General features: G+C 40.1%; 1 protein-coding gene across 2 annotated transcripts in view; it reads left to right on the top strand.

The window, feature by feature from the left end:
- The window catches only part of GNE (glucosamine (UDP-N-acetyl)-2-epimerase/N-acetylmannosamine kinase), a 45849-nt gene extending 42187 nt beyond the window's left edge, over window positions 1-3662 (top strand). For both annotated transcript variants that reach the window (XM_063457276.1, XM_063457277.1), the window contains exons 10-12: window positions 99-281; window positions 1289-1405; window positions 3191-3662. In XM_063457276.1, the coding sequence (XP_063313346.1) occupies window positions 99-281; window positions 1289-1405; window positions 3191-3426 (536 nt within the window). In that variant the 3' untranslated portion in view covers window positions 3427-3662. The remainder of the gene's footprint in view (window positions 1-98; window positions 282-1288; window positions 1406-3190) is intronic.
- The last annotated feature ends 12944 nt before the right edge of the window (window positions 3663-16606 follow it).

Genomic DNA, 16606 nt, shown 5'->3' with positions numbered 1-16606 from the left:
CTATATGTGTACAGCTGATATTATTAGTTATGTCCAATGCCAAATCCCCTAACCTTTTAGTTTTGTTTTGTCTTTCTATATATTTTTTTGGACATCAGGAATCGGAGGAGGAGTTATCCATCATCATGAACTTGTCCACGGCAGCTCATATTGTGCTGGTGAACTTGGGCACATTATGGTGTCTTTTGATGGACCAGAGTGCATGTGTGGCAGCCATGGATGCATTGAGGCATATGCCTCTGGAATAGCCCTGCAGAGAGAAGCAAAAAACCTGCATGATGGTGTGTAATTGTGAATTTAGACTTATTGCGATTCAGAGTGTCTAATTCGGTGACACTATGAAACACATCACAGTGCTTTGGAGTTCTGTTATAAATGTATACATAACTTTATACATTGCTCTGTGATACTCATTTACATTAAAGACTTTATGTACTTGGAAGCAAGATACTCAAGGGTGAAATGGGCTCATGCAATACCTTGATATCTAATTACAGGGACCCAGTCATTCATTGCATTGCAGAGTAATCTACAAATAATTTAATTTATACATTTTGATAGTCGAATTACTAAAAAATATATTTGTTAAAAATCTATCCAAAAATTAACGTATTTACCAGTAATGTGGTTAGCTAACATCTGGGGGATCAGGCAAACCGACAGAAATGCCTACTTTGTATCTGATGTACGTCCTGAACAGTCTGGGAAGCATAGTATTACAGAATAGGCCAGGCAAGTTGCCAGAAGAGACACATGACTTGTAGCAATCTCTTGCAGCCAGAATGCAAAGTGTTCTAGTGTTCTAGATCCATGTGGCCATCACAATTTGTAGATTAAACTATATACAGATTAAAATTAATACCTATTACACTCTTGACTCTTAAAGTCCTGTCTCCAGAAACAGTCGATTTTATGTTTGTGGAAAGCTGTAACTTGTGATAAGTCATGCCTAATGTCAGCTGATACTGGAAAATATTTCCCATGGAAATCTTTTGGCTTATCACACAGAGGAGTATTGATATTTAACACAGCTCTATTTTTCTCTAATTTCTATTTTACTCTGACACTAATGTGGAAGGGGGCAACACATGTGTCTGAGGAAAATTCCCAGTCAACATTTTATATTTTATTTTTAATACGTAAAAAAAAAAACATATAGACTATATATCCGATTTGCTCTTGGTGTATGGGCTGTTGCCCTGTTCATTAGGATTTGTTTGATACTTTCCCCTAAATCTAGTAGACGTCATAAAAATGAGTATTCTGTTTTCTGTTTTTTGATGCACAGAGGACCTGCTGTTGGTGGAGGGCATGTCCTTGAAAAATGACGAACCTGTTACCGCAGTCCACCTTATACAAGCAGCAAAATTTGGCAATACCAAAGCCAGCAGTATTCTCAAAACCGGTAAGTTTCACCTGTAAATTACCAAATCAGGTAAATGGATAGTTTAGGCAGCAAAGGTGAAAGAACGTGCCTGATCATATTTATTTTTTTAGCTCATAAATAACTTTCTAAATTCTTGGTTGTGCATCTGAATGCATACACTAACAATGGAACTCTGTAACCAAACCACATTAATGATAAAATCCATACAGTTCAAGTGAGTTCAGTTGAGTAAAGGTGTGTAAAGTGTAGTATTACTTCAAAGGAGGAGAGCTCTATGCAGGGGCGTATTAGCCGCGAGGCAAACAAGGCATTTGCCTTGGGCGGCATTTTCCAGGGGGCGGCAAAAAAAGCCGCCCCCAAATGCCCAAGGCAAATGTCTTGTTAGCCTTGCGGCTAACAGACATGCCGGCGGGCTGCTGGGCGATTGGGCGGCACTGCCGGCCGGCCGGCCGGCGAGGGAGCACTTCCCCTGAGCTGTCTGCTCAGCTCCCTCGCCAGCCGCAGAGTGAGGCTGGGAGCTGGAATATGACGTCATATTCCTGCTCCCAGCCTCACTCTGAGGCGCGCGAGGGAGCTGAGCAGACAGCTCAGGGGAAGTGCTCCCTCGCCGGCCGCCCGCCCGCCCGATCGCCCAGCAGCCACTGGACCACCAGGGAGGAAGAGACACCCCCCTCCCCAGCATTCCCAAAGGTAAGAAGGCTGGGGGGGAGGGGGGTGTTAAATAAAAAAATAAAAAAAAGTGTTAAAAATAAATTTTAAAAAAAAAGTGTTAAAAATAAATTTAAAAAAACGTGTTAAAAAAAAATAAAAAAAGTGTTAAAAAAAATAAAAAGAAATGTGTTAAAAATAAATTTAAATTAATTTAAAAAAAATGTGTTAATGTGAGTGGGTGTCTGTGTCTGTTAGTGTGTGTGTCTGTTAGTGTGTGTGTCTGTTAGTGTGTGTGTCTGTTAGTGTGTGTGTCTGTTAGTGTGTGTGTCTGTTAGTGTGTGTGTCTGTTAGTGTGTGTGTCTGTGTCTGTTAGTGTGTGTGTCTGTCAGTGTGTGTGTCTGTTAGTGTGTGTGTCTGTTAGTGTGTGTGTCTGTTAGTGTGTGTGTCTGTTAGTGTGTGTCTGTTAGTGTGTGTCTGTTAGTGTGTGTGTCTGTGTCTGTTAGTGTGTGACTGTGTCTGTTAGTGTGTGACTGTGTGTGTCTGTTAGTGTGTGACTGTGTGTGTCTGTTAGTGTGTGACTGTGTGTGTCTGTTAGTGTGTGTTTGCCTGTGAGTGTGTGTGTGTATGTCAGTGAGTGTGTGTGTCTGCTAGTTTGTGTCTGCTAGTGAGTGAGAGGGTGTCTGTTAGTGAGTGTGTTTGTCTGTTAGTGTGTGTGTGTTTCTGTTAGCGAGTGTGTGTTTCTGTTAGCGAGTGTGTGTGTGTGTGTGTGTGTATTTAGAATGCGGGGCGGGGGGAAAGGTTGGGTGGGGGTGGCGCGGTGGGAGGGGGGGGGGGGCGCCTGAGTTTTGTCCTGCCTAGGGCAGCACAAAACCAGGATACACCACTGTCTCTATGTTTCAGGATGTTTCTCTGCATTTAAAATATTGAGCTGCAAGGCTTGCTCTTCTGGTCCGGTATCTAAAGTCACAGCTCTGATAACATTGTTAATTATTTATACAAAACCTTTGGTGTAAACACCAGATAAGGATACCTTTTATCACTATCAGTAGATTGCACAAACACAACCTTTGTGAACTGGCACTGAGAAAAAAAAGTTAGGATACAATCTTTATACAGATAATTTATTTCCCTTTAAATTTGCATTCACTACAGCTGGAACGGCTCTTGGCATGGGCATTGTCAACATCCTGCACACTATAAACCCATCCTTAGTGATCCTTTCTGGTGTCCTTGCAAACCAGTATGTCAGTACGGTGAAAGACGTTATAAGACAGCGCGGCTTGGCTTCTGTCCAGGATGTGGACGTTGTGGTTTCAAACTTGTCAGATCCTGCTCTTCTGGGTGCAGCAAGCATGGTGCTCGATTACACTACGCGGAGAACATACTAAGGACATTCAAGAGTTTCTTTTTGACAGAAACCACCTTATAATATTGTACCACCACCACTTGGCCAAACTCCTTATTCATTTTATTTATTTTATACTTAATTCAGGACACAAGCTGGTCTGATTTTCCTGGATTATTGTTTACCGAACAGCTGAATTTTAATACTGTTAATCCTTTGAATGCAATGGCGCTCAAAGAGTTGATTTAATTTGCGGAACAACACAGATTGTTGAGACATATATATATATATATATATATATCTATCATATTTATGATGGAAAATTATCCCTTAGATCTTTCAATCAAGTGTGACATTACAAAAAAAAAAAAAGAAATGATTTAATTCTGCTGCAGAATTAAAAAATGTCAATGGTATAGACTGGCAAGTTCCAAAATTACACTTTTTGGACCTTGGATGTTTGTTATAATTGTATGTCTTAAGAAAATATATTATGGATAGATATATTATCCATTGTCTGTTTTTAAAGTAATCTGTTCAGTGTTGTTATAAATTATTGTATTCTGTTTAAGCAGTTTGTTTTTTTTTCTAAAAGGAATACGGTTTATGCCTAATTTTTTCTATGTATTTGTTTTACATTTTTATTTAGTAACATGAAATAATATATTCTCCAATAGTAGCAAATGTTTTATTTTCCTTTACAAGCAACTAGTGACCTTATTATACTAAAATAGACGGAAAATAGATTTTTACAGTAATTGTTTTTGCAACCTTACAAAAAGTCAAACTATTTGAGGGTTAACGTTGGTGAACAACCTGCCTGTCAGGCTGAAATTCAATGGGTGCAATTGTTCTCTGTCTTTAAAAAAACAAAACACGAGAACAATCAATCAGTGTTGTATGTGTGTGTTCCTCTTACAGCTAATCATGGGATAAAGCAGTGTATTTGAAGGCAGTTCTTATTTTGTACCTCCTGAGTATTAATCTGGAGTCATGTTACTACACTGCATTTTCTACCGCGTTCTTGTCTTTGCTTGATTGAGAGTTCATTTGATTGTAATTAAGCAATAATTCATCATTCAGATATTGTGGTTTGGACAAAAGATCACAATTTTAGATATATGCTCACATATATAGTTACGTATATACATAAGCAGGAAAAAACTTAAAATCAGACAGTGTTGCACAAAATACCACACTTATAATCCATTGTAAACAGTTTAGGAGAATTTTTCTAGAGTGTAACTGAACCTTTCAACAACAAAATTATCCACACAACTCATGCTAAGTGATATTCTGCATTTAGTAAGCATTTACTCAGCAAACTTAGGTGTGCCTTTAATATTTTTTTAATCCTATTTGGTCCATTTGCAATGTGTAGTCATCTTGTCTGTGACTTAATCTCATTGTGCAATGTAGGAGCTCTGAACCCAGTCATCATGGCTCACAATCAGGTTTCATGGATAGCCTAACAACAAAATGTTGAGTTTGCAGGTGTATTACACGCGGCAGGGGACGTTCTAATTGATCACAGTGATGGCTAAACCAGCAATATTAGTGAAGTTACACTGACTGAGGGGGGTCATATTTTAGATGAGCGAGGGTAGCTGAACACAGGATATATTGTTTTCATTTTGGTTAATGGTTAACTTGGGTAGGTAAGGTCATTGTTATCATTACAAATCTCTTTCGACATAATGACTTATTTATTGATTGGAAAATTATCAGAACTATTATACATTTTAAAGAACTATGTTAAATTAAGACATTTTCCTATGATGATTACACAAAAAAAATGCGATGTAGCAGAAGCACAGAAGGCAGTCCCTTCCCTGGCATATCTATTTACATAGTCTTGAAAGAGATATTTCACCTGGAACTTTTATGAAAAAGGGTGAAAGACAGAAATCAAAAATGCATAGGCCCTTACTGGCCATCAATGTTGTTCTGGAAATGGTGTTTTGTTTATTTTTGTATGTACGTTGAAACAATGTTATCTGTCTGAAGCCCTTTAGCCTCTGACTTGCAAAGGTACAATGATCCTCTATCTTGTTACAATGAAATTATACTCTCATTTTTTATAGAACAGGTCTCTCATATAAAGTGTTCATGACATATTGTTTCAGCTGAATTAACAGATCTCTATTCGTCTTTAGACATTACACATTATGTAATTTACCTTAGCATTTGAACCTGAATAATTTTCATTACTCAAATGAAATCTTTCATTTTCAGAGTAAGATATAAATATCTTGACTAAGTAGGTAATAAAATGTTACAGGGACACTATAATCACCAGAACAACTGCAGCTTAATGTATTTTTTCTGGTGAGTATAATCATTTCCTGCAGGCATTTTCATGTAAACACTGCCTTTTTACAGAAAAGGCAGGGTTTACATTGCCCTCTAGGGACACCTCCAGTGGCCATTCCTGAGATGGCCATTGAAGGTGCTTCTTGGGGCAGTACTGCACAGTGGGCAACACTGCCGTTCAGCGTCTCCACACTCTGCATGGAGATGCTGAATTTTCTTCATAGTGACGCTTTGATTCAATTGATTATGTCAGCAAGGAGGCGGATCAAGGGCGGGGCCAGCACCGGCGGACCCTCACGGCGCTGGATATAAGGTACATTTTAATTCCTTTTAAGGGAACTAAGGGAGGTCAAATCACCTAAATGGTGTTAAAGAAGCACTATATAGTCAGGAACACAAATTTGTATTCCTGACCCTATAGTGTTAAAGCCATTCATCATGGGGAAAAAAAATCAACTTATTTTGTCTGTAATTAGATCTTGATAAAATGAGATACAATCGTCTTATTGTAACTTTGCATTGTACAATTATGGAAACGTTCAATAGTCAATAAATAGGTCAATAGTGACCAAAAGACACAACGGGATTAGTTACTAAAGTGAGAATTCAAAGTGAATTTCAAGTTTAAGGCCAGGGTAAGCCAACCGAAAGCATAGCTGTTTGAGAGGATATTTCCAGTTTGGCCGTTTTGACCTTGGATTTGAATTCACTTTAAATTCTCACTTTAGTGAATAATCCAGCTGATCTATCAAAGGCTGCTTTCTACAAAAGGTTTGTTGCAATAACGTTTACATTTACTGTAGTAGACATTTTCCTACTGCACAGTATCAGTTTGGAGACAAACCTGATACCTGTACCCCAATTTTCAGATTTTGTGGGACTGTCCTGAATTGGGATCAGGTTCCTTCCAACCTAGGGTTTTGTAAAAGACATAGAATGCGCTCCTGCATTTTAGAGTGCTTTGCACATGCCTTAGTTTTAGTGCATTCTGTTTATGTGTATGGCTTCTTGGCATATCGGTACTGGTGTACTATATCACATATCAATATGTGATATGCCATGTCACATATTCGAACTACCAATTATTTGGAAGCTATGCAATATGATGCCTCATCCTAAATGTCCTTGAATGTTGAAGTTATTCTAGATGTCTACATTCCTTAAAGCTCAATGAAGTGGTCTGGATGAAAGGTCCATCAGGTTTTAACCCTTCAGATGTAAACATAGCAGTTTCAGAGAAACTGCTATGTTTACATTTGGGGGTTAATCCAGCTTCTAGTGGCGCATATGCTACGCGAATTTCGCCTCCATCACACAGCTTCCATAGGAAAGCATTGAGAAATCCTTTCCTATGGACACTTTGAATGCACGCGCAGCACTTGCCGCGCATGCGCATTCGGCTCCAGTGACATCGGACGGGGGAACTCACGTTGGACAGGAAGGAGAGGTCACCAGCGCCGAGGTAGCCCGGCGCTGGATTAAGGTAAGCTGCTGAAAGGATTTTAACCCCTTCAGCGCCACGGGAGGGGGAACCTGAGGGTGTGGGCATCCTCAGGGCACTATAGTGTCATGAAAACCGCTTTGTTTCCCTGACACTATAGTGATCCTTTAATGCAATATAAGTGTTATCTATTTCTATTTCCAGTGTTATCTCTTCCTTAGGCCCAATTCCCAAACCATGTCTGCATCAAGCCTCTTCAATTTTACTCGGCTCAACCAACCCACCCGCCTGCCCCCAATGGTTCCTGTTAACTATTTAGCATGTTCTTCTACCTGTTTGAAATCTCAGTCAATCACCTTCCTATAACATGTTATTAATTACTGCAATTATATTATTAATTCTCTCTGTCATCACCTTCAAATTCCTCTGCTACCTCTTGTCTCATCTCCCCATTTTAACCTTTAGATTGTAAAACTACCTTTTATATTGGTCTGTTTACTGTATTGTCTTTTTCACAATTGTACAGTGCTATGGACTATGTTGGCGCTTTATAAATGCCAGTAATAAATAAATAACAGATTTGTAATTTTATTATAAACACAATTTTTGGGGGCGTTTGTGTTTATAATAAATAATTAAGTTATGGATTTTTTTTTCTTATTCTGACACTTTTATTTACATGTCACCAATGTATGCTGTTTAATAATTTGTATTATTTCAGCATTTTCCGTAATATTTTTATTATTTCTTTAAGATTTTTGTGTTTCCATTCCTGTCAGCAAAACAATGTTTTCATTGTGGTTTTAATTTTTTTTTTTTTTTATCAATAACTGTGTATAATAAATGCAGCTCTTACCAAATGTGACTTGGCTTTTAATTAAATGTTGTCAGTTTTAATGGCATAAAGATAAAAGCTATAAATGTGTGTCACAGTGGAGCTAAAACACATCTTCAGCTAAAGGCAGAAGCAAGATGTATTCTAAGTATATATTTTAGTCTATGCCTCTGTTTTTAAATTTGGGGGGGAGGGTTGTCTTTTAGAAAAAGTCAGTTTTGTTTCTTTGCATTTTGCAGTTATTCATTTTTTCTTAAGTTCGCATTTAAATCTATCATTAAAATTTTAAAATTATAATAGTGTTTTCATTTTACACAGTTTACTTGCTGAAATAAAAATATTTATACTTTGATAATTGCATGTTATATGTGTCTTTATTTCTTATTTACATTTGTTGTCTGCAGCCATAGGCGTGCGCACATGATGTGCCTGGCGTGCCTGGGCACACCCTAATCACGCCTCCGTGCTGCACTGCTGGCGATTTATATTATATCACCTAGGACAGACTAGAATGAGGGGCCTGGCGGCTTGCCCACAATGCCGCCAGGTGCGAGGCCCCTCCTGTCAGTCTTCCCTGACGGAGATCCAGCCTTCAGTCTGTAGCTCTGCCGGGAGTGAGCTGCAGACTGAGAAGTCTTGCGATCTCCAGCCTGTCAGAGTGTTGGGTTACCTTGGCAACGCTCTGACTGACTGAAGATCGCGAGACTCACCATGGGGTCTGAAGTGCACTCCCGGCGGAGCTGCAGACTGAAGAGAGAGAGGGCGCCCACTGGACCACCAGGGAAGGTATTTATGAACCCTCCTACCCCCTGTAACTTCCCCTCCTAACCCCTGTCACTGCCTCTCCACCCCCTAACCCCTGTCACTGCCCCTCCACCCCCCACCTCCTGTCACTGCTCATCTACCCCCCTTAACCCCTGTCACTGCCCCTCCACCCCGTCACTGCCCCCCTACCCCATGTCACTACCCCCTGTCACTGCCCCTCTACCCCCTGTCACTGCCCCTCCACCCCCTGTCACTGCCCCTCTACCCCATCCCATGTCACTGCCCCCTACCCTATTTCACTGCCCCTCCACCCCCCTACCCCCTGTCACTGCCCCTCCACCTCCTGTCACTGCCCCTCTACCTCCCCTACCCCCTGTCACTGCCCGTCCACCCACCTCTACCCCCTGTCACTGCCCCTCCACTCCTCTCTCATGTCACTGCCCCTCTACCCCCTAACCCCTGTCACTGCCCCTCTACCCCCTAACCCTTGTCACTGCCCCTCTACCCCCTTATCCCTGTCACTGTCCCTTCACCCCCCCTAACCCCTGTCACTGCCTCTCCACCCCCTAACCCCTGTCACTGCCCCTCCACCCCCCTACCTCCTGTCACTGCTCATCTACCCCCCTTAACCCCTGTCACTGCCCCTCCACCCCGTCACTGCCCCCCTACCCCATGTCACTACCCCCTGTCACTGCCCCTCCACCCCCTGTCACTGCCCCTCTACCCCATCCCATGTCACTGCCCCCTACCCTATTTCACTGCCCCTCCACCCCCCTACCCCCTGTCACTGCCCCTCCACCTCCTGTCACTGCCCCTCTACCTCCCCTACCCCCTGTCACTGCCCGTCCACCCACCTCTACCCCCTGTCACTGCCCCTCCACTCCTCTACCTCATGTCACTGCCCTCTACCCCCTAACCCCTGTCACTGCCCCTCTACCCCCTAACCCTTGTCACTGCTCCTCTACCCCCTTATCCCTGTCACTGTCCCTTCACCCCCCCTAACCCCTGTCACTGTCTCTCCACCCCCCCCCCCACCTTCTGTCACTGCTCCTCCACCCCCTTATCCCCTGTCACTGCCCCACCCTGTCATCCTCACCCACACCCTGTCATCCCCACGGACACACCCTGTCACATCCCCCCCATCCACACCCTGTCATCCCCACGCACACACCCTCTACCCCCTGTCACTGCCCCTCTATTCCTCCTAACCCCTGTCACTGCTCCTCCACCCCCCTAACCACTGTCACTGCCCTTCCACCCCCTACCTCCTGTCACTGCCCCTCCAACCCCTACCTCCTGTCACTGCTCCTCTACACCCATTAGCCCCTGTCACTGCCCCTCTACCCCCTGTCAATGCCCCCCTACCCCCTCTCACTGCCCCCTTACCCCCTGTCACATCAAATTGAAATATAAATACCTTCAGAAGTGTTCTTCTAATTTGTCTGTTCTTTGGCCCTAAAAAGGCTAAATAAAATAAAAATTCTCAAAGGGACACTATAGTCACCAGAACAACTACAGCTTATTGAATTTGTTCTGGTGAGTAGAATCATTACCTTCAGGCTTTTTGCTGTAAACACGGTCAATTATTATGCAAATTCTATTTAAGTGTCACAAAGATTAAATATTTTGTTTTTCAGTTTAACTCATGGATGGCATTGTGTCTCAGGGCTCTTTTGATCACTTTTGATCACTGAAAACAATCTCTGACACCTGTGATAATTAGATTGCCAGGTGAGCCCAATTTAACCCCTTAAGGACACATGACATGTCATGATTCCCTTTTATTCCAGAAGTTTGGTCCTTAAGGGGTTAAGGAAAAACTACTAAAGGAGGGTGTTCCAAATTATTAAGCAAAGCACCATTTTCATACAATAGAGAGAAGAAAAAGGATCTCTCTCTGCTGCCGAAAAGAGTGAAATAGTTCAATGCCTTGGACGAGGTATGAAAACATTAGATATGTCACTATTAAGAGATATGTGGCTGATTCAGAGCACAGATGGATTTGTGCAGATAAAGGCACATTGAGGAAGATTTCTGCCAGATCCATGCATCGGCTCAAGAGAGCAGCTGCTAAAATACCGATTTTTGAAGCTGCTGGTGCCTCTGGAGTCCCACGGACATCAAGGTGTAGAGTCCTCCAGAGTCTTGCAACTGTGCCACTACTAACCAAAACTCACCAATACTACTAACCAATACTCACAAGCAGAAACGGCTGCATTGGGCATGAAAATACATGAAGACTAATTTCCAAACAGTCCTGTTCACTGATGAGTACCGTGCAACCCTGGTTGGTCCAGATGGATGGAGTAGTGGATGGTTGGTGGACGGCCACCCTGTTCTAACAAGGCTGCGACGTCAGCAAGGCAGTGGTGGAGTCATGTTTTTGGCCGGAATCATGGGAAGAGAGCTGGTCGGCCCCTTTAGGGTGACCCGAAGGTGTAAAGATGACCTCTGCAAAGTATGTGGAGTTTCTGACTGACCACTTTCTTCCCTGGTACAGAAGGAAGAACTATGCTTTCCGTAATTAAATCATCTTCATGCATGACAATGCACCATCTCATGCTGCAAAGAATACCTCTGCATCAATGGCTGCTATGGGGATAAAAGGAGAGAAAGTCATGGTGTGGCCCTCATCCTCCCCCGACCTCAATCTTATTGAGAACCTTTGGAGCATCCTCAAGCAAAAGATCTATGAGGGTGGGAGGCAGTTTACATCCAGACAGCAGCTCTGGGAGGCTAGTCCATCATCTTGCAAAAAAATTTAAGCAGAAACTGTTAAAAAACTCACAAGTTTAATGGATTCAAGACTTGTGAAGCTGCTATCAAATAAGGGGTCCTATGTTAAAATGTAACATGACCTGTTAAAATGTTTACAAAGTTAAAATGTTGTTATAAGTTTGATTGAAATAGCTTTTGATTTCAGTAAATATGCTGCAAACACAACAAATGACAATTTTCAGTTCTTTACAACCTATAAAGTGTTTTGAAACTTACTGTGTGTAATAATTTAGAACAGTGCATTGTAAGTTTTTTATGTTAAAAAAATACTGTTATCATTAGGAGGTTTGTTCAATAAAATTTGAATTGTACTCTTAATAGTTGATAACATGACAATTATGCTGACTGTTATTTACATCAATTATTTAGGTAAATAAGAAATAAAATTTGCATAATAATTTGGAACAGGGTGTAGTGATAACTTCACTGGCCACTCCTCAGATGGCTGTTAGAGATACTTCCTGGGTCATGGCTGCCTAAAATGCATCCACACATTCAGTATCTCCTCCCTCTGCATGCAGACACTTTTTTTTTTTTTACTCCTTCAGGGCACTCTGACAGCCAAGTCTTGAGAGAAGATTTTTACTCATATTGTAGAAAGAAGACTTCTGATGGTCTGTATATTTTTTTAAACAGGTATTAATTTAATTGCCCCCCCCCCCTTACTAATATTAGGGTAAGAAAGATAGCTTGGATAATTTATTTTTATTATGGGAAGGGGGAGGTGTGGCTACCTTTATTATGGGAAGTGGTTTGGGTGCCACTAGCCACTCAGTAGTAGAAGGGTAATCAAGAAAAACTCCATTATTTGAGTTGGGATGATGGCATCAAGCCATATTTGCAGCCGGTCTGCTGCTCTGATCTGGGTGATTTTTGGATATGTTGTTTACCCAGATCCGGGCTATCCGGGGATGTACGCTTGTTTAAAACACTAGAAAACTATGGTTTTGGGATGGCAATGTTGAATGCAATACGGGCCCTATATGCGAATCCATCAGCCAGGGTTAAAGGACCTAATTTTTTCTCAGAAAGCTTCCAAATTAAAAATGGGACACGTCAAGGGTGTCCACTTAAACCCTTACTGTATATCCTTGCATTAGAACCATTCAAATAAACCAGCACATTAAGGTAAACTGAACTTATATGCAGATGATCTATTATTATCTTTAGAAGACCCTGAACATTCACTGAAAGCATTAATTTCAGAAATAGATGTATATGCTAAGTATTCAGGTTACAAAATTAATTTAGATAAATCAGTATTTTTAACAAAAAATTAGCAAATAAAAGTGGCGGAAGTATATACGAAAAAATATGGTCATCAAATTAAATACTTGGGAATTCATTTCACCTCTTCTTTAAGCTCTCTTGTTGAAAATAATTTTCGGATTTTAATACAACAATCGAATAAAAAATTGATTAGTTGGAAAAAGCTGAATTTCTCTTGGTGGGGAAGGATAAATTTAGTACATGCTTACATTTTACCTAGTTCTATTTCTTCAGGTTAATTCCTCTAAAATGCTCAGAATATTGGCTTAAAGTAATTCACTCTCTATTTATAAAATGGAAATGATTAACTCTAAACACTAAACAAGGTGGTATGAGCATGCCAGATATTTTTTTAAATATTATAAAGCTAGTAGACTTATGCATGCCATGATTACACAGAAAAGTTGTTCCCAAAAAGAGAAGTGGTTTCAAATAGAACAAGATCTATCCTCAAATAAGAACTTACCATCTCTATTCTGGTCATTAGTATTGCAGAGAGAAAATCAAAACCGTTCTTCAGATCAAAAATCTCTTGGATATATTGGACAAATGGAATCATATAAAGAAAAAACTCAATTTAACAAACAAACTGCTGGATTCCTTACCTTAAAAATTCTTGAAGGAAATATCGATAATATAAATCTAAATAACTGGTATAGTTTTGAAATTTATAACATAAAAGATATCATTACTGTAAATAAGGTCAAACCATTCTCTACATTGGTTAGTGAAAACAATCTACCAGGGAGAGAATTATGTAATTATTTAAGAATAAGTGGTGACATTTCTAAGTATCTCCCAAGTAGTAATTTAGAGTCAGTGGAATATTTAGACTCGCTATATAATCAATCTAATTTTAAAAGATACATCTCAAAATGTGTACAAATACTATCAAAGATGAGCGAAGGCAAAAATGACACTGCAAAAAGAAAGTGGGGACAAGATCTAGGTCTAGAACTGTGTTCTCATGAATGGACGTCCTCTCTAGTATTAACTTAACATATTCATGCTTTGACCCTGAGAAAGATACAATATACGATTCACAATAGATGGTATTGGGTACCAAGTACATTAGCCAAATTAAAGAACTGCGTAAATCCAGTTACAAAGTGCTGGCGATGTAGTATGTACTTAGGTACATTTTTTCACATATGGTGGACTTGTCATCTGATAATTCATTTTTGGAAAGAGGTCTTCTTGTTTATAAAAACTAACTAAATGACCTCCATTTGTTTAAATATACATAGGGATTAAGGAGAAAGCGCAGGTAACTTTTTTCCTTAGGTTTTTACTATATGTATTGGAGCTGATGTGTACTGTGGTCGTTGCTGCCGCCCAGGAGTGATGGGAGTGAGCGCAAGACTTTTCTTTTTGTATTTGTTTATAAAAACACTTTGTGGCACTTTAATCTCAATACTGTGCATAAAAATTCTCTCCCTATAATCCTTGACATGATTACAGCAGCCAAATTAATAGTTGCTAGGAAATGGAAAACTGCCAGTTTGCTTCGATGTGACGGATTATATAAACAGATTATTTGGCAATGTAAAATGGAGTTAGGCTGTGCAAGAACAGAGAATTGGAATTCAAATACGGTTAGAATGTGGTTATTTTGGATTAAAAAGTTCGAACCCCATTAATGCTCATATATTGTTCTGCGCATTTCAAGCAAATTTAATAACATGCTTGCGCTGTGTTTGCTTTTAAATTGTCTCTGGTGTCTCTACAAGTGGGATACCAGAGGACAAAAGGGCCAGGAAAGTGTATGGTGCATGTGTTTGGAGCCTGCTTGTGGGATTGCGTGTGTGTAGAGTGTGGCGTGGTATTGTGTAAATAGGTCAATTTAATTTGTGTTTGTGGTGTAATACGTGTGGCTAGGGGCTGTAGCGAGTATGTGTATAGGTGACGTACTGCGTGTAGGGGTTGTAGAGAGGGTGTGTTTAGAGAATGTTGTATGTGTTTGCTGACAAGGAATGTAGTGTGTGTGTGTAGGTGGTGCAGTGTGTGTGTGTGTGTGTGTAGGAGATCTAGTGTGTAAAGGACCCAGAGTGTGTATAGGAGATTGTGTGTGTGTGTGTGTGTGTGTGTAGAGCATTAAGAGTGCATATAGGGTAAGGGATCTAGCATGTATCTAGAGTGTAATGTGTGTAGTGGTGCTGTAGTGTGTGTATATATGTATTTATATATATATATATATATATATATATATATATGGACGTATTGTATGTGTGAAGGGCGCAGTGTGTGTGTATGTAAGAGGGGTGCTGTGTGTGATGGTGTTTTTATCTGCCGTCACATTCTAGGTTTCTAATTTTCTTTGTCTGTTAACTCACTGAGGGTTATTTTATATATTTTATATATATGTATATGTATATGTGCAATTACAAAATAAATAAGGTAAAAAGTTAAGAATAAATGTGCTACTATCACCTATGTGAGTCACTTATTCACATAAAATATAAAACATACAGTGAAAAAAACTTGGATGGTGAGAGCACTCTTAATAAAATTCCACGTTACCCTTATTGCACACTATGGTATATCAATGCTTTAAATATCCTGTTAGTGAAACAGAGAAAAGCACAGCATAGGGTAATAACGTAAAACATTCACAGTGTAACTTATTCTATAACTAGTTACACTCACATGGTCTAGAGCCACTTAATAGAAGCTGGCTCAGACTAGGCGTATATAAGGTGAAAAATACGTGGCAATCAGACTCCAAACTGCTTTTCCTTTGTGGTCCTTCAAAATGTTGTTGCTTGATAAATTTCCAGAATGCAGGAAAATAGTGCAAACAATTTATTGGACACACTTAAAAACAGTTAAAATATAATTATGTCTGTATAGTCCACTTGTATATAGATCAGACTTAACGCGTTTCGGCAGAGCCTTTATCAAAAGTCCTTCCTTCACCTTCCCCTGATGGTTTAAATATCTTCAAATTTGGCGCCTTTTTCCTTCCGTCTTACTTACGTTCTAAATTCCGACGTGGCCGCATCATCCATTTCGGCGTGCATCCTTGCGGATGTCTTTTTAACTTATTGTTTTTAAAAATAAGAGAATATGTTTTAAGATAACTACAATATGATCAGCCATTCTAGCGTTAGTCTACATATATGTATATGTGAAGTTTTCTCTTAAATTGCCCTCTTTAGTTAATTGGAAATACATTTTTACTATGGGCAAAAGCAATAGGATCGGAGAAAGATCCGTCCCTTAATAGATACGTCATGACGTTATGACGAAGACAACGCCATGACGTCATCAAAAAAAGACGGAAGCCGCAAGGATGCACGTCGAAATGGATGATGCGGCCACGTCGGAATTTAGAACGGAAGTAAGATGACATCAAGACGGAAGGAAAAAGGCACCAAATTTGAAGATATTTAAACCATCAGGGGAAGGTTAAGGAAGGACTTTTGATAAAGGTTCTGCCGAAACGCATTAAGTCTGATCTATATACAAGTGGACTATACAGACATAATTATATTTTAACTGTTTTTAAGTGTGTCCAATAAATATGTATATATATATATATATATATATATATATATATATATATATATATATATGTGTGTGTGTGTGCTGTATATGTTTGGGAGTGTGCTGTGTGTGTCGGCGGGTGCTGTGTGTGGGTGTGAATGTATTTTTTATTTACATTTCTATATATTTTTTTCTTAATAATAATAAAAAAATAAGTTGTACCCCCCTCCCTTCTTACCTTTAGCCTGGGAGGGGGGGGGGAGCCGTGCTGCCATGGGGGGATGCCGTGCTGCCATCCTTCCCTGGTGGTCTTTTATGGTGAGAGTGAACTCTAGC

The sequence above is a fragment of the Pelobates fuscus genome, chromosome 5 (assembly GCF_036172605.1).
Source record: "Pelobates fuscus isolate aPelFus1 chromosome 5, aPelFus1.pri, whole genome shotgun sequence".
NCBI classification, from domain to species: Eukaryota; Metazoa; Chordata; class Amphibia; order Anura; family Pelobatidae; genus Pelobates; species Pelobates fuscus.
The sequence above is the reverse complement of the archived record's forward strand: the minus strand, read 5'-3'. Positions and strand labels throughout refer to the sequence as shown.